The 21,849-nt window shown below is 39.0% G+C and overlaps 1 protein-coding gene across 3 annotated transcripts in view; it reads left to right on the top strand.

Moving 5' to 3' along the window:
• The window catches only part of Fign (fidgetin, microtubule severing factor), a 117,513-nt gene extending 96,219 nt beyond the window's left edge, over positions 1 to 21,294 (top strand). For all 3 annotated transcript variants that reach the window (XM_028864001.2, XM_028863913.2, XM_037204837.1), the window contains one exon: positions 16,973 to 21,294. In XM_028864001.2, the coding sequence (XP_028719834.1) occupies positions 16,981 to 19,221 (2,241 nt within the window). In that variant the 5' untranslated portion in view covers positions 16,973 to 16,980 and the 3' untranslated portion in view covers positions 19,222 to 21,294. The remainder of the gene's footprint in view (positions 1 to 16,972) is intronic.
• The last annotated feature ends 555 nt before the right edge of the window (positions 21,295 to 21,849 follow it).

Here is a 21,849-nt window from a genome sequence, read left to right as displayed (position 1 = left end):
CAATCTGGTGATCTCCCATTGCAGGATATGGGCTTTAGCTTCCTTAGTTTCTATTTCCTGTGGCTCTGAATATTCTTCCTCATTGCATAGACAATGCTCCTCTGTATTTCCCCCCTTCATTCTTGAATATCTCAGGGTCCTCATTGGCTGCTCTTTAAACATGGGTTTAACTCAAGGATTCTGTTCTCATCTCTTCTACATTGCTTTTCTCTGTTGTGTCTCCCATCCACAGGGTCTGTTCTGCCATGGATAAAATGATAGCAATCCCTCACTAGGATTAAATGTAATATCCTTCACAATTCCTCTAGTTGCTGTTCAGTAGATATCTCCCAATTATTTCTGTCTTCACAATGATGAGTATTCTCCTTCCTTGGTGTCACTGCACCAGTCTTAATTGTTAGCTAATTTTTGGGATGATATCTCTAAAATTTTCCATCAGTATCTACCTTCTTTTGGTTAAAGTGTAAGACCTGCTTCCATTTCTCAAATGATCCCTGTGTATTTTATTGTTCATAAATCACTAAAGAACAGTTCAGAACTATACTTCATGTTGGTAGTCTGACAGAGTCTGGATATTTAACTTCTTTGTCATCTGATATCAAGCTTCCTGTCCACCCCACCCCACCACAGGCATAGATACCCACTCCCACCCTGTCTTTAAACTATTTTCAGGCTACTGCATTGCCTGAAAGTGCCAGGAACACATGGTATCATGTGTTTTCTCAAGCAGGAACCCTGTCTCTTTTTTATCCTAATAGATAATTTTTTTCAGCTTTCATGATATGCTTCACTATTAAATGCTCCTCACAGTCATAAGACTTAGAACTGCGTTTTGTTTGCTCACTGCTCAGAAGGTAGACTATAAGTTCCAGCCATGCGTGGAACTATTAATTCCTAGCATTTAGAAGAGAAGATCTCTCTTGTACTAAGATTTATAAACCAGGAATGCTGTTGTTACATTTTAAATGGTTTAGCCAATTGACACTCATTATGACCCTCTGTCTGTCTGTCTGTCTGTGTGTGTGTGCGCGCGCGCACACACACATGCGCACGTGCGAGCCATGTGCACATGCATGTGCATGCGTGCACACATGCATGCGTGCACACGTGCATGTGTGTTTAGGTATATTGCCACAACATTCATGTAAACGTGACAACATTCATGTGTTAGTTCTCTGTTTCTACTGTGTAGGACTGGGGGATTGAACTCAGGTCCTCATGCTTTTTAGCAAGTCCCTTTACATGCTGAGCCATCTGACTGGGCATAACCCTATGTTTTTCTAATAATAATATAAGTTTTCATGACTCAGACTCCAAGATATTGTTTTTTTAGGACTATAGTTTTCAATGTTTTCTCTGTTAGCTATTTTCTCATAATTGACAAACTATGTAAAAATTGTAAGGGGAGAAGGAAAGGAGATAAAAATATTCACTAACCAACATACCAGAACTAAGAAGGAGGAGGATAAAATTAAGCCTGAGATGATTAAGACCCAAGGGGAAGATTGAATTCTCAGATTGTGTTTGTGGTTGTCTGTTTGCTTGTCTGTCTCATGCAGATATATATGGAAGAATATTTGCTGTTAGCTTTTTTTAACACAGGAATTTGGTAAATGGTGAAAATGAATAGTGGACAAGAATGGTAAAGCCAAAAGTAGGTATTCTTGGTCCTTGAAAACTTTGCAGAATAATAATCCTTAATTCTTGTTGAAAATACCTATGCATATGACTTCCCTATATCTTTAGACTGTTATCAGGCCATACAACCAAAGGCTGAAACATAAAATCATCATTGTAAAAAAAGTTCTGACTAGAACAATATCTCATTACTACCTCCATCCTACTATGCATGATTGAACTATTACCTGACTTACACGAGGACTAGTTGTATTTGTGAATCATGTGTTCTCATTGATAGTCTTTATGTGTGTAGTTATCTTTCCTAGCTGTGTTCCACACTTATAAATTAAGACCAAGACATTTTATACCAGTTTTTCATAACCCTGTGTTAAATCTGATAAAGTATATATTACCTAGTTATTCTATTTCTAATTAAAATTCATAATTAAAGCTAAGGCTCTATCATTATGGGAAGTTATTTTTAGAACTCACCAAAAGAATGATCCTTACTCCCGCTGTTACTATTGTTATATTACTTCTTTGACATCTGAAAGACTCTTAGATGTGGTAATAAAAAGCTACTATTTGGGAACGAGGGTGTAACTCAGCATGCCCAAGGCCCTAGGTTCTATCTTCAGTAAAACAAAACAAAAAGCCAATGTACAAAGCATGCATTACTTTTCAAAAAACATTCATAAATGAGTCATGAATGAAGTTATTCAAGGTTATCAGAAGGTACTTCAAAGGCTCTAAAGGGATCCCGCTCTTAGTTTTTGTCTATTTTTTAACTCTAGCTGTGAATCATTTAAAGAAGCAAGGTGGGTTTTCTAGCTGTTTCATACACTGGTTTTTGCTTTTGTGATTGTGAATATGAATTCAGTAAAGAATTGAAGAAACAGGAAGATATTTTGTCCTGAAGGGCATATGATTTCACAAGAGGAAGAGATGTATTTCATCCCTTCTTTGTAATGCAATGAGTGCATTCCATAAAATCAGATGAAACAAGTCATTAATTTGAGTCTCAATTCTCATGCTCCTATCAATTCAGAAAGCCAAAATCAGTTATGGAGGTTGATTTGCTCCAGTTAGGACTCACAGAGATCATGAGGTTGGGAGGAAGGGAGAGTGAGAGAGAGATGTCTGAGAGAGGAATCATCCAGTAACAGAATCCTTCAGAACTTATACTTATGGATAGGTGTAAACTGTTGTTGGGCCTACATTCTCACTTGCTATCTTTATCAATCATTATTTCAGGATATCCACAATCCCATTTCGAAGTTTTATTGTATCATCTCTTGGGGAGCTGTTAGTAAGCAAAAGACATTTTATGTTAACACATGAGAGGTTTGTTTCCTGAATGTACATTGAAAATCTTCCTGTATGTCTTATTAACATATTTTTAAGAAAAAAATTCAACTCCTCGATATGTAATTGTAATGCATAGGGCTATAATTTCGGATGTACTCTCCTGGTAGAATAAACAGTGCAGTTTCTATAGTCGTATACATATTTTAGCATATACATCATTGTACATGGAAATTGCTCCTCTCACTAGAGGTGGGTAGCAGTATCCTCCCTCCTCAAAAAAAAAAAAAAAAAAAAAGTCAAGCTAAATCCCATGACCACCCTTGGCGTATATAAATAATAAATATCCATTAGAGTCCTTTACTATTAACAGCCTAGTTAGTACTTCTGCAAATCAGGAAGAAATTGAGGAGTAAAATGTGTTCACATTTTAAAGAATGCAGCCTAGAGGATTATATCTAATAAAATAATATACTATTTATATGTTAACACAAAGGTTGACATTTCTTCACATACTCCTTTCAGAACATCATTTTTTATAGTTTGCCTTATTGTAAGTGACTTTTTCTTCATAATTATCACAACATATTTGTATCTGGAATAACTTTTTGTGATTTGTCATAATCAAGTGATAGGAAGACATGTTTATAAGATGTAAGATGCTGATGAGGAAAGACTTGCTGGCTAGTACCAATTATCAGTTATAAAATCCTCAGTTATCATTTGTTAGCAAGTACCCAGTTGAAAACCTTTCACCAGGTTGGTACCAGCCTAAAATTTGCTGTACAATGAATATAATTCAACACTAATAGAAGATAACTGTAATTTCACATACATTTAAAATAGAAAAAATAAGATTATTGCAGTAAATCTAACATCACAAGCAACCAATTCAGGGAGCTTAATTATGACACTACTAAATGTGAAAATCTATTCAGTGCTAGGAACGCTTTTCACATTACATTCACGCTAAAGATTGGCTGCTAAGAGCTCATTACTGGTATTTTTATAAAGAGTGGTTTATTAAACACAGTTACCTAATAAGCATCTTTGGTGGTGCAAATTGCTGAAAACAGTAATGAGCCTGATTAGACTTCATTTCAATTACGACAGCTTGTCTAAGAAAAAAATACTCCATACGTGTGTGTGTGTGTGTGTGTGTGTGTGTGTGTGTGTGTGTGTGTGTAATCCCAATGCTTTAGAATCTAGATCCAAGACATTATGGAGTTTAAAAAAGAAAGGCCTCCTCAGTATTTCTTTTCCACAGCTCACTAATGAAGAAAGAATTGTTCAAGTCATCATCTAATTTACACACTGGAAAGTTGGATGGGCAAAATGGAGTCACAATCATATTTGCTTAAAAACAGCAGAGGCATCTCCGACTAATGTATCTAAATAAGGTCACCCTTAGTTCTCCTCTAGGTCTTTTTCCTTCTCTTGCCCCCTCCTCCTGCTTTTTTGGGAACACAGCTTGATAAAGAGAGTAGAAACTTACAAACCCGACTCACCCCTGCTTACTTTGTGGAAGTTATTCTCTCCAGATTCAAAGACTTGCCTTTCAGTTGTCTTATCCAAGGACTGAAGACTTAAAATCAAAGCACAAGTTATCAGTTCCGTTTTCAGTTGTCATGTCCACATATGGAGAAAAAATACAAGGTTTAGGAATGGGCACCAGTATTTCAGAAAGTATGTTAGAGCCGGGTGGTGGTGGCCCACGCCTTTAATCCCAGCACTCGGGAGGCAGAGCCAGGAGGATTTCTGTGAGTTCAAGGCCAGCCTGGGCTACAGAGTGAGTTCCAGGAAAGGCTCAGGGCTACACAGAGAAACTCTGTCTCAAAAAACCAAAAGAAAAAGAAAGCATAAAGTATGTAAGAATACGTGAGAGCAACCAGATTTTTTTTCTTTTAATTTTTAAAAGAATGTGTTATTGAGCTGCATTTTACAGCTAACCTCTTATTAAAGCATGCCTGGAATTTTACTACTCAAATTGAAAAAAAAAACAAAACCCTTCACGTAAAAAGCCTTTAAGTGATTAGGCTGTCACTGTGTCATGGTTGTCGTCCTGATTCCCCAGGAACATTTTAATGCTTCTGGGATCTATGGCTAGGGACGTAAGCCACTACTTCATGATATACTTTAATGGGTTCTTTAAAAGTCTAATGTAGTTTGACATTGCACTGGATAAAATAATTTCTGTGGCAAAATATCAAAATAATGGCTAGATGTAGACGCATTAAATAAAAAAAGAAGAAGGCATGAGAAAACACTTACCTGAAAAAAAAAAATCTTCAGGAGTTAGATTAATAATCAGATAATAGCCATGGATTAAACATAAAGTGTAAGTGGAATAGTCATCCACTCATGGTCATTCTGATGCTTTCTTGAAAGATTTATTAAAAAAGAAAAGTACTTCCAGGTATACCAGTTCAGTGATCAGAAAGATGCCAAAGGACGTATGACTCATCATGAAGTCTACGGCCTGTCCACTACAAGGAACGCATTATGAAGAAAACCCAAAAATAGCTCTAATTAACAAGTTTATCTCAGTTCTGTGGTTTTGTTGCTATTTTTTCGTGTTTGTTCTCCAGTATCCTAGACTCAACATCCTCAATCCTGGGATTATGTGCACGTGCTACCCCACCCACCTTACCCAATTTTGTTTTAATGCATGCCTTTGTTTTTGTGTAAACTCAGTTGTTTCCCAAAACAAGTATTCAATTAAATAAATGAATATTCATGATATATTTTTAGATTATAAATAGATTGAGTTTTATAAGTGTGTTCCTTCTTGAGGTGTTTGACCTTGATTAAGTCACAAGTAATAAATGTGTAGATTTAAAAAAAATAAATAATGCTTACCCCAATTTAAAAAAAATACGATGTGCACAATACATGTTAGTTAAAAATGTATGATGTGTTTTATGAGGCTAAGAGGAAAACTGTGCTGCAGAGTGTGTGCTTAGCGTGCACAAGGCTCTGGGCTCTGTCCCCAACACCTAACCCCCAAAATACTGCCCCTCAAAAGTCTGTTAAGATGTGTTTTGCTGTCAGAAATAATCAATTGTGAGTCTAGTAAACCATAGGTCACTTACACGATAAAAACAATTATTAGAATCTTTTTTCATTTCTATCTCTCTTTTCTCTCTTTTCTCTTTGCTTTTTTGAAACCACATACATACACACACACCTACATTCAACTTTCTGTGAAGCTTATATGTGTCAACTTATAGTTTCGCATAGATGCTGCCTTTTCTGATTGCATAGGGAATTTGTGAGAATTAGATAACAATTTAAAAAAGAAGTAGCAGAGCTTGTGGGGGTGGGGTTGCCTCACTACTATCTTGACATGATTGTGTGTATGTGGAGGATATGTGTGTGCTGCACCCATTTGTGTGCAATCACCTGTGTGTGTGCATGCAGAGACAAGAGGCTGACTTTGAGCATCTTGTTCTATGTCCCTCCAACTCTTACCAGTTTCCCATAGGTTAGCTGTTGGACATTTACTTCCTCCAGGATGGGAAACACCACTTGGTCTTCAAAGCTACTGTCTCACTGTACAGCATTCCATATCTTCACCGTTGAATAAGCCAGTAAATAGCACTAATGTTTGGCCTTTCATTCACACTGCACATTCTTTACCTAGAAATCAGAGCACTCCAAAGACAGATGGAGTTCCTGTGCAGTTCACCACACTGTGGAACAGGGCAGTGTGCTAAGAATATAAAGGTAATGGAACCTTGGTTCTTGTGAAGAACTCTTACCTTTAGACCTTGCCATATAGCAGTGTGTTCTAAACAGTTTATCTTCATACATCCTCTCAGATGAGAAATAACAATACTAAGCCTACCAGAACTCATTTCATATGTAGCTTTTCCTACTGCTTTCAGATCAAAGTTATTTTCTTCAGGCTGGATTAAATTATACAGAGGTCCCCGGAGTGAAGGACACTGAATTAATGCACTGTACCCAGCCCTCACTATAGAATTTTTTTTTTCAATGTCCAAGACACTATTCTGTACTACATTAAAAATTAATGTACAAATTACCAAAAAGGGAGAAAATTGCATAAATAACCTAAACAAAAATTTGTTTTGTGTTGTTTCAGGATTTCAACTCATCTAAAGAATTTTTAAGGAAATTAGTTGAAAGGTTTTAGTTTAATATATAAATTGTATTCTTACACCTTTGTCTAACGAGAGACCTCTCAGCCTTAAATAAGTAGCTTTCTTGTTTGTTCTATGAAAAGTGCCTCTTAAAAAGGATATTTTGAAGGAATACAGAAAAGAAGATGGATGGAAACCCCATCTTTCACAAAATCATGGTGTATTGGAGATTCTAAATGTGTTGACTGACCCTTGTCAACTTGCTATGTTGGCCATGAGTGGCGTTCAATTTAAATATAATTAAATTAGGGTTGGGGAGCTGGCTCAGTGGTTAAGAGCACTTGCTGCTCTTCCACAGGACCCAGGTTTAGTTCTCAGCACCCATATGGTGATTCACAACAGTCTGTGACTCCATTTCCAGCAACGTGACGTCACCTTCTGCCCTCTCTGGGTACCAGGCACATATGTGGTGCACAAATATACAATCAAGCAAAACACCCACACAAATAATATACATTTAAAATAAATACATGTAACTAAGGCAAGCATTGGGCTTAGATGTTTCAAACAATGGCTGCATGGGTAAAGTAAAGGTTTACAATTGCCTATATGTGCACACCGTGGTTAACAAGACGATTCACAATCATGACTGAGGAAGTAAACATCAAGATAATAAGTCAAGATGGCACCAAGCCTGGATTGTGTCTCTAAAAGTGCAAATGCATATCATATGGAAATATGGTATTTTCCAAATCAGCAGTAATAACCCCAGACTCAGAATGTTGGGAATTTGAATCACTGAAGTCCATATTCAAAAGAAAGACTCAACCCCTTAGGAATATATAATACTTTGGGTATCTGTATTGCTTGATCTAGGCTGGCTGCCATGGATGTAGCATGGGGGTCTCTGGTTGTGTTAACCCCGTTTACTCCTGTATGCTACAGCTCACCTGTTATTTACACACATAAGAGGATTGATTCTGCAGAACACGGGGAGTGCTCTGCTGTGACACAGAACATACATATTCATTAACTCCAGCAGTCCCTATGGACATCTGTGGTATGTCCTGATGATCTTTGTGTGACAAACAGAACTGGAGGAAGGGTAGATAGCCTTAATGGATTGAAAACCATACATGGGGAAAGAAAAGAGGCAGCATGAGAAATGAGGGGCTGTAAAGTAACAACTTTAAAGGTTAACTACAAAGCACTACTGTGACTGGTTATAAATTGCCTAAAATCTAGAGGTAGCATAAGCAGTGCAACATTTGTGCCGAAGCTGGCCCTCTCACCTCCGGCTCTTTCTCATGCCTGGGTCGATGACAGCTGGCACTAACTGCTCAGAATCAGAGCACCAATCACTTTTGTATTCTCAATCATAAGTGGACACACTGTCATTTAACATTGTGAAGTACTCTAGGGTGTATGAAGAGTGTGGCCCTTGTTTATACTTTTTTTAAAAAAATTATTATTATTATTATTATTATTAGGGACTTGGTTATAATCCAAAGACTTTTTTTTAAAAAAACTGTCCCTCCTTCTTGCATGCATAAAAGATGTCAAATTTGGAGTTTTAAACTTCATGGATTTTGTGTAAGTGTTCAGTTATACAGTTTGATTTAAGTGCTGGAAATTATAGGAGCCCCACAGGAATAAAAGATGTGCTTATTTGAATTATAATCATGATTTCCTGGGTGCTTTAAATCACATGGTGTGTATCCTGATCATATATTGAGTACAAACTCTAAGGTCTCAAGATACCCTTCTTTGTATAAGTGTCTGGATCCATTCCTGTACACAGAGCCAATCTCTAAAATTTTTATTATTTATCCTTTCTTTGAGAATATTGCTATACAGTTCTGGCTGTCCTGGAACTCACTATCTAGACAAGGCTGGCACCAACTTGCAGTGATCCTCCTGTCTCCTCCTCCAGAGTTCCATATTAAAACTAATGATCAATTAGTCCCACACATAGTTAATATCATCCTTGGTTTGTAGTATCAGCAAATAGTCACTGTTTCATTTAGTCATGTTCTTATGAGTGAACATTTTCTTTTTCCAGCTAGAATTTAATGCATTTTAGGGAATCTAATTCAAATCATAAGTTATCTACAAGTTAAATTTAAGGACAAGATATGTGCCATCTAGTTCAAATTATTATGCCTGTAATGAACACAAGCGCTTAATAAACCCTAAATAATGACCTGTGAAACAAGCTCTGTCACCTCAATGTGATCCGTCTCTTTGGGGGTGTCTTAACCTCTTGAAAGTTGTACTAAGGTTGATGTAGTTGACTATTAAATCTTGCGTTGCCCTGTGATGTCAGTATCCATAGCATGTTAAAGGGAGAATATTAAGAATGATGGAGGTGGACTTTGAGAAAATAGTGAGAAATAATATCTGAGAATCAAAGCAATGGGAAAACAGTCTGTAACCCTGGACTGGGCATCTTTGCACACTACTGTACTAATGACACTGAGTCACAATAAACGTCATCAGTTAATTTTCTGGTGTTCTGATTAATAGGGCAAGAATACTTTCTTATTAAAAAGTAGTATTTGGAACTTTTTTCCTCCCAGAGTAACTACATTAAAAAAAAAGAGAGTGAAAAGAAAGGAAGGAAGGAAGGAAGGAAGGAAGGAAGGAAGGAAGGAAGGAAGGAAGGAAGGAAGGAAAAGTTTTGGACTAAAAATCTCTTTTCAAGAAATCCACTTCATTGATAACAAAACTAAAGCGTTTGAAGCTCTAAAATGGTCATGAAGTCACCCAGCTTTTGCAGCCTGTTACCTGTAGGTAAGGTACTTGGAAACCATGACTGTGGAAAGGGATGCTGTGTCCAGAGAGGAAGCTGTTTACCAGATTTAGCATACCACTGCCAGACAAAAGTGTTTCACTAGTCTTAAAAGAGAACTATGGAGACAAAGTTGTTTTGTTGTTGTTGTTTGTTTAATACTATGAAGTTGGCTGTGTATTGAAATCCTGTGCTGGAGAAACTAAACACAAGATTGCAAACTGCCTGTTGCCCAGCCTATCAGGCTGTATTTCTGCCAGAGGGTGAGGTAGCCAAATTATATTTATTCCGAGGACCAGTTAGGCAGAAATATCTTCAATAGCCTTTAAAAGGATTCTCTCATACAAATATGGTGGGATTAGGAAGTGTTTTAAGATGATTACAATTTGAAATTTTGAGATATGAAAGTGACTTAAGGAGAAAAATTATTTGATGGTGTTAGTACATAGTATCTAACTCTGAGACTGCAAAATAAAATCAGTCATTAGCCATAAACCTCTTTACCCCTTAAGTTGAAACAAAAAAAAATAGCATTAAAAGTAAAGAAAATGATATGAACGCCACAGATTTATTTTTTGAGACACAGTCTCACTGCGTAGCTCAGGATAGACTGAATTGGTCATTCTCTTGCTTCAGCTTTCCACATATGGGGGTTACAGACCTGTCCCACTTCACCCAGCTAGCAGTTTGAAGTCTGACACCTTTTTGATTAAGGCGATCTTACACCTTGTTTTGCTGAGTATGAAAGAATTTCTATACCTTTCTTGTAACAACATTCACATTGGAAATTTTCCTTTTCAGTGGTTGTCTTGAATTAAAAAAGAAAGAGAAAGAAAGGAAGGGAGGGAGGAAGGAAGGAAGGAAGGAAGGAAGGAAGGAAGGAAGGAAGGAAGGAAGGAAGGAAGGAAGGAAGGAAGGAAGGAAGAAAGGAAGGAAGGAAGATGGAATATAATTTTACTTTTTTCTGTTCCTCTGTTTTGTGTTTAATACACCTGTGGCATTTTCAAAGTAAAAAAGTCAAGTGATGTTTCTATGGTTCATGCTTGGGAAATATTTTCATAAAACATTCTTATTGTAGGTTGTCCTGACTGCAGCCTAGGTAGAGTATGACAGTAGCCTGTCCATTTTACATCAAAGTTGAACATAATGAGCTCAAGCCACTTAGCCAAAGATGAGAATAAGTAGTGTGGGATAATGTACTAGCAAGCCTAGAATTTTCACTTTTTGAACTAAGTTCTAGAACTTCTTTAAAAAAATAAAATAAAACTGTGTGTGCAAGCGCACGCGCGTGCGCGCGCTTTTATAGGCCGAGCCACTTTGCTGGCGGAAAAGTCTCCAAACCTACAGAGCACACAGTAAATAAAATGCCAAACTGGAAGGGAGGCAATCTTCTTTGGATTAGGTCATTATAAAAATATATTAATCTCCTAAAACAAGAGTCCAATTTTAAGGAATTTATGGCATAAAATTAAGATTAAATAAAGCAGAAATTCCCTTGATTTAGCTTCCTCATGAAGCCCCAAGGTTTTGCATGTGGAAAGTGCTCAACGTTGTTTACTAAATAAGTTTGAGAACTTTTGTATAACATTCATACTATCAATGACTGATTTTAGCATGTCTTCCTTGGAACCAAAATAGAGATAAAATTCACAGATATTTTCCTCCACCCTTTCCTAACTTTCACATTGTACTTTAAGTCCAGCAAACCTTAGGAAATGGAGTGAGGTGTTTTGCAGATCAAAGGGGTCATGCTGGTCTCTTTGCTGCTCAATATGAGTAGACAAAGGAAGAGAGCTGCAGAATCTAACCAAACGTTTTAGCAGCTCCTTACTCCCTTGAAGAAAGGTGATGAGTAAATATTGTAGGGAGCACAGTGTCGGAGCCACGGGGCTTGCAGCCCCTCTCTCTGAAGGCTCTTGGCTGCTGAAGGTGTATTTGGACCCAATGAATTTGCTTCCCTGTACTTGAAATCTTGAAAGTCCTATGTACTTGTGCTGCCATTTCCAATGTAAGGGATGATGAATTTGCTGCATTAACAGACCGTGGAGGCTCTAAACCCTTATAATTACTTTGCTCTGTTTATTCCAGCAACGGTTGCTTTCTACAAAGAATCTTGATAAATATTGTATTAAGATTCTTAAGTATTTAAAAAAAAATAACAAAAAGTTCAGCGGTACAGTCGCCCACAGAATATAATGGGTATGTTGTCAGATGAGTAGTACTGCACAGCTACCATAGAGCAAGACCGATGCACCTGCAGTGTTTGCCTGGGCTCCTGACCCTTGTGAGTGAGGAAACCTACAAGAGAAACATCCCTTGCAGGTAGAGGTGCCCCATGGGCACACAGCCAAAACATAGTTTGTCAGACCGAGAACTGTTAAATCCCATAAGTATTAAGGTGAGGTACGAAATAAGTGCCTCCAGGTAGTCCTGCTAGGAATATATGCTAAAAATACATTCTAGGAGGCCTACCTGCTTATTTCCAATTTTCTCCCTTTCCTATATTCTCTTCCCTTTTGCTTCCTATGTTTTTTTCTTTAAACTTTTGAAACTGTGTCAGAACTTTAGACATTCCGGTTGTTCAGCTTCAAAACTAATTAAAGACCAAAATGAAAACTGTAAGGCAGCTACTGCTTAGGCACTAAATTCTAAAAGCCTCAGTAGTGAGATGAATGGCAAATGTCATGCAAATCCTCACTCTGTTATATTCAAAACAAAGAGATGTTCATTTAGATGTCCATAGTTCATCCTGTGATACGAACAGGAGAATGAAGGTTCAGAGATTGTACCATAGTGTCCGCCATCTATAGGTAATATTTCTGATAAACCATTAGGTCAATTTTCTATAACTCTGTTAGTTATTTTGAAACATAAATACATTTTACTGTGAAATGTGCCAGCTATGGTAAGAAATTTCTCCAATTTTTAAGAATAAAAATTGACATTTTTGGAGCACTCCTTCAATTATCTTTAAAGATTATGGTTGTTGTTTTCTTCTACTTTATGGAGGTGGGGGAGAAGTGGAGGTATTCCTATGTAGCACAGGCTGTCTTCTAATTCATAAACTTCCCACCTCAGCTCCACCACCACCACCACCACCCCACCCCCACCCCCGCCAATACTAGGATTGAGATATGAGCCAAGACACCTGATTATTTTCTGATTTATGTTTTTCTTGTACTATGCATAATGCTTCCAAACAAGAGTGAGAGTTACTGTTCTGGAGACAAGTTTCTAAAATGTAAATTAGTATCATTCCCTGGACTCACTTCTTTCTATAGTCAATGGTAAATCCACATCAAAGCTGTTTTTAAAACTGGTCTCGTTGCTTGAATACCAGGTTGGGTGGCAGGGCCTTCCGCTCTCATGGGTGACAACAGTGCAGCCCACTGGGGCAGGATACCATTGTTCAAAGAACATTTGGTGCCACATTTTCTTCCACTTTATCACCACCAATAAACAATAACACCAACAATGGATCTGGTACCCCCTCCACATAATGCTGAGATGTAAGCACTGGTGAATAGGTTGTTGATGCTCCCAGCACCCCGACAGGCTCCTGAGCACTGACTTCTGTGGATCTCACCAATATCAGGATCTAGTTTATGTTTAATGATTAACTTTTGCTTTAAAAATAGCATTGATGAATCCATAGCTCTCCTAGACAATGGGAACAATCCTGTTTCTTCTAGGCTCAACAGAACTCAAGCTTTCCTTTCTCAGGTTTGCTAGGGTTATTGTTGCTTAGTATGCATCAACAGATAAACTTTCGACTCCCTCAATAAGCATATTCAATCCAGTAAATATTCCAATGAATTACTTTGATGGGTAAGATCTTTGCTTAATTTCAGATGAAATAGAAATGTTTGGAAATTTAATTAGCTTTGCTACATTTAAACTACACAGAAATACCCAGTTTAAGTGGGCAATCCATTCTGTTCAAACTGCATAGACTTATCTTTTACAGCAATGGTAATATATTAATATCATATTTGCATTTTTATAAATGATTAATTTATAAGAAAACTTGATTCAAGCTTAGACAGATAAAGAGGCCCACTCACTTTTTTTTTAATTATTATATATTTAAAACAGTGTCACTTTTATTAAAGACTACTTCTTTCTATCATGGTTATTAACTAACTCCAGCAAATTGATCTCAACTAAGTAGAAGGAAGCCAGTTAGTTTTGTGTTCTTGCATGTATATGTGTGTATGTATACATGCATAGGTGTGCACTTGCCCACTCATGCTTTGTACAAAACCCCTTTGCCTGTGACTTCTAAATTATTTTTTAGAGATACTTATTCATGTTTCTCCTTTATCAATCTAATGAAATGCCCAGTCATAGCATGTGGGCTATCATTTTCACTATTCAATATTTTTAGGGTTTTTTTTTTTTTCTTTTTAAGGAAAAAAAAGATCCTAATGGAAATTACTTGGGAATAATCATGGGATTAATGAATCTGTAGGCCTTTTAGTTCTACACTGCAGTCACATTTATATTCTCTCCTTTTTGTAAAGCTCGGAATAAATCCCTGGACGCAAGAAGAATTTAGATGCTGATTACTTGCGATTGGTTCCTGGTGATTTGCCCTTAATAATTTCCAGTCGAGTTTAATGAAAGTATGATTCGTGAAAAGCCGCTTCATTAAAATTGCATCTTTCCCCCTTTAAGTGTAGTTTCAGTCATTTTACCCGCTTTGCGGTGTGTTTTTCTCCTCTTAAAAAGTAGTGATTGAGAAAGCAGAAACAATTAGGAGACTCACTTTAGCTCTTCCTAGAGCTTCGCTCACCCCCTCCCCATTTCACTGAGTGGAATGATAAAGGTGTGCTTCTTTGGGGTTCACAATGCTATCTTCCAAATTCATGAGACCTTTTTAAAGTATATGCAGCCTTAAAAGCATATATGAAGATCTGAAGTAAAGTGAAGGATCTGTTGCATATACAAAAGAAGTAAGATCTTTAGTGTTTTTACTAAACACACGCACACACAGAAACATACGTATATAAAGATTGATTAACTTGTGCAGCATTCCAACTTAATTTCACTCAGTTGGTGATTTGCAAATGAATATCTGCACGGATCCTTTTTAAAAACCCAAATGCAAATGAGTACAACTGCAGTAAACTATATTTGCAAATGAATCCTGTTGCTTTATTCATTTATTGTGTAATTACTGCAATCCTTCCCACCTTGTTTTCAGTATTTCTTAATCATTAAGTCGGAAGCATGACAGCAGTGCCAGCCCTGGCATGGTTCTCTTTGACTAAAACCTTGTAAATTAACACAATTAGCACAGCATCCTCCTGCTAATTAACTTCCACTGTCTGCTGCCTTGGTTTTGCAAACAAGGAAGCCGGAGTCAGAAGGGAATCAACATGCCATTCTGTTACCAAACTGTGTGCTCTGTTCAGTTTAGCTCAGCGAGTCAAAGCTAGCCATGTCAGAAGCCAGAGTCAGGCAATGAGGAGCTGAAGTGGTTGGGGGAGGTGACCAGAAGGGGATAGGAGCTGTCAACACTGCTTGGGGAATTCAGAAGGGGCCCGATGGCACAGAGGCTTCATTTAGACCAGGCCTCCTTCTTATCGAGGATTCTTTGCCAGAGGGCACAAGAGGGTTTGCAAAATTCACTTTGGGTAATACAAAAGAGATTAAGGAGGGTATCTTAATACAGCTGTAGCAGAAAAGGAAGTGTTCATTCCAAGTGAGCAGAGATTAGAGTTAAGATGAACAAGCCCTGAAAAATAGGAGAATGGAGTTCCAGTACTCTTTGGTAACTAACCATGTGAAAACCTCAAGGGTACATCTTAAATGAGTCGCTTTGGGCACTGCTTTTGTAATATTCGAAGCAGGTAATTTCTAAGGTCTTTCAAAAGTTGTAAATTAAAATGACTGTCGATTCTAATAGCAGAGTATTTCCGCTTAAGTCAGAAAATACTCATTTCAGGGTTACTACAGAGTCACTGGCTTCAGTTAGCAATCTGGCAGATGATGGAATTACTCCTATGACCTCATTGTTGAGTCGTATTCTTCCAGTTTCTGCCAGGCATGGCTCACTGTAGAAATGTAAGGACTGAGAATCCAGATTGTCCACATACACACACACACACACACACACACACACACACACACACACACACACGTATACATATATATATATATATATATATATATATATATATATATATATATGTTCTTCCCTCTCCTCTTGATACCTCACTTCTATAAGGGGAGGAAGATTATCAGAGGAGGAGGGGGAACAACACTAGAAGCCAGACAGACAAGTGATGCTTGTTTTTTTTTCCAGACTCAACAACAGAACTGAGAGGCAGAAAGGAGCCAGTTGTAATTCATACCGAGTTGTAGGCTTTGTGCGATGAAAGCGGTGGAGCGCTGCCTGGGAGATTGCTTTGCTGCACTCCACGAAGCAGATTTGAAACTGTCGTGGACCACTTTAGATGAGAGTTGGATTATGGAATGACCTGCTATGTCTGTGTCATATTGTTCTGTGCAGAGAGCATTATACTGTGCTAACTAGGTGTTCAGTACCAAATAAGAGAGGTATCCCAGACGCGGTCTGTCAGCTGTGTCTCATTTTTATATTCCTAAAATATAAAGCAGAAACTGATGGGGAGAACAGAATAACTAGGTGGCATACATGTTAGCAGTATTGCATGCCGTATATTAAAATGTATGTGTGTGTTATTGCAGGCAACCATGACTGAATTATAATTTGACAGTATTATGTGTGTGCATACACATTAAGTGTGTGTGTGTGTGTAGTTAACAGATAACTTGATGGGACTGATAGCAATAAGGCTTGTATATATATATATATATATATATATATATATATATATATATATATGTATATATATACATATATATATACAAATTCATATATATATATATGAATTTGGTTTTCTATAATATTCTTATATGTTGAGTTTATCTTTTTTTATAGTGTTGAATTTTTCCCACATTTTGGAGAATTCATATTATGGAGATTACAATAGGTATTACAATCCAGGAAAATCCTTGCCCATGTCCATATTAAGGGGAGATAACAAATAACAGATGTAGTCAGGGAGGAAGCTTTAATTGTTCTGATGAATGTTTAAGTAAATTTACTCTCTCTCCAAATGCTTAGGCTTGAAGATGCAGTGGACGCCGGAGCATGCCCAGTGGCCAGAACAGCACTTTGACATCACCTCAACCACTCGGTCTCCTGCTCACAAAGTTGAAGCCTACAGAGGTCATTTGCAGCGCACCTACCAGTACGCCTGGGCAAATGATGACATATCTGCTCTGACTGCATCCAACCTTCTGAAAAAATACGCAGAGAAGTATTCTGGCATTTTGGAAGGTCCCGTAGACCGACCTGTACTCAGCAATTATTCAGACACACCATCAGGACTCGTGAATGGTCGGAAAAATGATAGCGAACCCTGGCAGCCTTCCTTGAATTCAGAAGCCGTTTATCCCATGAACTGTGTTCCGGATGTCATCACGGCCAGCAAAGCTGGTGTCAGTTCAGCCCTCCCTCCGGTAGATGTCTCTGCAAGTATAGGGAGCTCCCCTGGGGTGGCCAGCAACCTGACAGAACCAAGTTACTCAAGTAGTACCTGTGGAAGCCACACAGTACCTAGTCTTCATGCAGGGCTCCCATCTCAGGAATATGCTCCAGGATACAACGGATCATATTTGCATTCTACCTACAGTAGTCAGCCCACACCTGCACTTCCTTCGCCTCATCCATCCCCATTGCATAGCTCTGGGCTCCTGCAGCCGCCCCCTCCTCCTCCCCCACCAGCCCTGGTCCCAGGCTACAATGGGACTTCCAACCTCTCCAGTTACAGTTATCCCTCTGCTAGCTATCCTCCTCAGACTGCTGTGGGCTCTGGGTATAGCCCTGGTGGAGCGCCCCCTCCTTCAGCATACCTGCCTTCAGGAATTCCTGCTCCCACCCCTCTGCCCCCCACTACCGTTCCTGGCTACACCTACCAGGGTCATGGTTTGACACCCATCGCACCCTCTACTCTGGCCAACAGTTCGGCAAGTTCTCTCAAAAGGAAAGCGTTCTATATGGCAGGGCAAGGAGACATGGACTCCAGTTACGGAAATTACAGCTATGGCCAACAGAGATCGACACAGAGTCCTATGTACCGAATGCCCGACAACAGCATTTCAAACACGAATCGGGGGAATGGCTTTGACAGAAATGCTGAAACATCATCCTTAGCATTTAAGCCAACAAAGCAGCTGATGTCCTCTGAACAGCAAAGGAAATTCAGCAGCCAGTCCGGGAGGGCTCTGACCCCTCCTTCCTACAGTACTGCTAAAAATTCATTGGGATCAAGATCCAGCGAATCCTTTGGGAAGTACACGTCGCCAGTCATGAGTGAGCACGGGGACGACCATAGGCAGCTCCTCGCTCATCCAATGCAAGGTCCGGGACTCCGTGCAGCTACCTCATCCAACCACTCCGTGGACGAGCAACTGAAGAACACTGACACGCACCTCATCGACCTAGTCACCAATGAGATCATCACCCAAGGACCTCCTGTGGACTGGAGTGATATAGCTGGTCTTGACCTGGTGAAGGCTGTCATTAAGGAGGAGGTTTTGTGGCCAGTGTTGAGGTCCGATGCGTTCAGTGGGCTGACGGCCTTACCTAGGAGCATCCTTCTATTTGGACCTCGGGGAACAGGCAAAACACTATTGGGCAGATGCATAGCTAGTCAGCTGGGAGCGACTTTTTTCAAAATTGCTGGTTCTGGACTAGTGGCAAAGTGGCTGGGAGAAGCGGAGAAAATCATCCATGCCTCTTTTCTTGTGGCCAGGTGTCGCCAGCCCTCGGTGATTTTCGTTAGTGACATTGACATGCTTCTCTCCTCGCAAGTGAGTGAGGAACACAGTCCAGTCAGTCGGATGAGAACCGAATTTCTGATGCAGCTGGACACTGTACTAACTTCGGCTGAGGACCAAATCGTAGTAATTTGTGCCACCAGTAAACCAGAAGAAATAGATGAATCTCTTCGGAGGTACTTCATGAAAAGACTTTTAATCCCACTTCCTGACAGCACAGGGAGGCACCAGATAATAGTACAACTGCTCTCACAGCACAATTACTGTCTCAATGACAAGGAGTTTGCACTTCTCGTCCAGCGTACAGAAGGCTTTTCTGGACTAGACGTGGCTCATTTGTGTCAGGAAGCAGCAGTGGGCCCCCTCCATGCTATGCCAGCCACAGACCTTTCAGCCATTATGCCCAGCCAGTTGAGGCCCGTGACATATCAAGACTTTGAAAATGCTTTCTGCAAGATTCAGCCTAGCATAACTCAAAAAGAGCTTGATATGTATGTTGAATGGAACAAAATGTTTGGTTGCAGTCAGTGATTCAGTCTTTAAAAGTTAAAAAAAAAACAAAAAACAAAAAACAAAAAAACATGTAATGAATGTTGGCACACACACACATAAAACCTGCTACATAGGGAATAGAGCCCCTTTCCAGTAGTGTTTCAACTGCAGAGGGTCCTGGGGAAGACAACGTTTGCGTTGCAGCTGTAGAGTCAGGGTAGCTTTGGAGGAAACATGCATCAGATGAGAGCCTCTGATTTGAAAGCCCCAGACGACAGAAAGCATATCTATGTGGATGCTCAGAACGGTTCAAGCTAGACAACACTCACCGAGACGCAAGGTGCAAGTGTGTCGATTTCAGAAGGACATGAACCTCGTGTGTTGATTCCATTCTGCTGTCTCAAGATTTAGTTGCTGTCAAGTGCCTGGAGTGGTGCTTTATTTTTTTTGTTTGCCTCACAATTACATTGGTGGCATGTGCTAATATAAAGAGCTTTAACTTCAGACATTGTCGGACTAAAGAGATGAACAGTTGTGTTCACAACAGAAAACCAGATTTTTGCCATTTTTAAGAGCAACAGTATTCCTCAATCCTGTCTGTTCTGCGGTGTTAAGCTAAGAACAGGTAAAACAGGGTAACGGTAATCTGGACCTTAATGTCTGCAGTTCATTTCTTTTAATGTTCTTGTCTGCAAAAACTCAGGAAAGTGATTGTGATTTGTACAGTACCTCAAAGGAATGTGTTCAAAGCACTATGTACTGCTGAGAGTTATAGGGTAGGCTTCAATGTTACTTTATATTAAAATGTATGTTTACCTCAACAATTGGAGAATAGCAAGGAAAATTACTTTGAATGTATCCGGAAAAATTACTGAAGTGTGATACAGCTGAATATTTACAATTTAAAGTAGAAATGGAAGGATTTTTCTTTAAAGTTCTCTAACGAATTGTGGGGAATTAACCAGAGCAGAACAATTCCTGAAGAGTTTTTAATACATTGCTCTCCTTGATGAGGAAGTGAAAATGTTCATAAAAGTTACACTGGTTAATTGAAAGCTATGTATTCAGTTTGTGTTGGTGTTTAGAGCAGTCAGCCACAGACCTGTTTTAGGACCCTGAAAGTGACGGAACCTAACAACTGTAACTGCCTTTTACCGCCATGGTAGAGGTGGTGGTGGTTTTATTTTGGAAGCTCTCTCTCTTAAACTGCTAGGGATGGTGTCATTCTGTTCACTAAGAGTTTCTAGGCTTGCTGTGCTGTTTCATAGAATGCAGAGGATAGAACCAAATCAAACACACAAATTTAAAAAAAGAAAAAAAAAAAGTAACCAACTATATGTATCCACAGAGAACCTCTCCATGCCCCCTCTCCCCCCCCCCATCTTGACGTCATTCTTCACAGAGCACTTTCGCTTCTCACCTTGGACCACCCTGGCTGTAGTACTCCCCTGTCCATTTCTACCTCGGTTTCATTACATTTCTTTTGGAAAAATTAGACACGGACATGTATACCACAGTCGAGCTTGCCAAATGTGGGTTTGTTGTTTGTTTTGTTGTGTCGTGTTGTTGTATTGTGTTCCCTTCCATCTTTTTGCCATAATCTAGTTTCCCAAAACACTAATCTTCAATGCGTTCTTTCCCTGCCGAGCACGACCGCATGGCATATGTGGCGTTTTATTCCCACTCCCCACCTCTGTTCCTGCTTCCCGCCAGGTTGTCCTTTGTCTCCTGTCGTGCGTGCGTGCGTGCGTGCTTGCGTGCGTGCGTGCGTGCGTGCGTGCGTGCGTGCGTGCGTGCGTGCGTGCGTGCGTGATGGGCAAGTTTTCCGTTGAAAGCTGGCTGATGTTCACCAATGCCTCTCGCAGCCACAGTGCAGGACAGAGCTTTCCAAAGCCGCTGCCTGTGCCCAAGCAGAGCAGCCTAGCATTTTGAATGTATTTTCCTGGGTTTTGCCCCTCCTTTTTTTTTTTTTTTTTGTTTGTTTGTTTGTTTTTTGTTTTGTTTTAATTTAGAGATGCAGTAACTGTTGCAAAGCACTGGCATTTTGTGTATTCAATAAGTGATGTACATTTTAAGGTAATTTTAAATAAATGCAATGGCAGCCCCATGAAAGGTCTTTCTGTTCTTTTTTTTTTTCAAAAAAAATTTTTTCCAAGCTCATCTGTAAATTAATTCTTTGAAATACTTAACACAGAAAAAGTGAATGAGGAACTCATGGTATTTCAAAATTTTATGCTATCTGATTAGTAATCTCCCTCTTTATTTTTCGTGTTGCTAAAACTAAGCAAATGAACTAGAATTTAATGGACTCTGATAGTCTATCAACTAACATTGTGTTAAATATATAAATATTCCATATTTTAAAAGCAATGCCTTTCATGGAGGATACAAAAATGATGATAATACTAAAATATTCCCTCTGCTTTTCATAAATGAATAAATGTTACAGTCATATTCTGGGTCTACCCTGGGTACTGCCCATGGAAAGGAGATTCTGATATCTACTAACTCCTGGGCCCATATTTGATCTCACTCACAAATTTACTTTCCTGCCAAGTACTAATCTATCTTTTGTTTTTAGATTTCACATCTCATTTCCACCAAAATGCTATGTTCACTTAAAAAAAAAATCTGGCAAGTTGTGACAAACCCAATCTTCTTTAGTCA

Source organism: Peromyscus leucopus, chromosome 4 (genome assembly GCF_004664715.2).
Source record: "Peromyscus leucopus breed LL Stock chromosome 4, UCI_PerLeu_2.1, whole genome shotgun sequence".
NCBI classification, from domain to species: domain Eukaryota; kingdom Metazoa; phylum Chordata; class Mammalia; order Rodentia; family Cricetidae; genus Peromyscus; species Peromyscus leucopus.
This window is presented reverse-complemented; position numbering and strand designations above follow the sequence as displayed.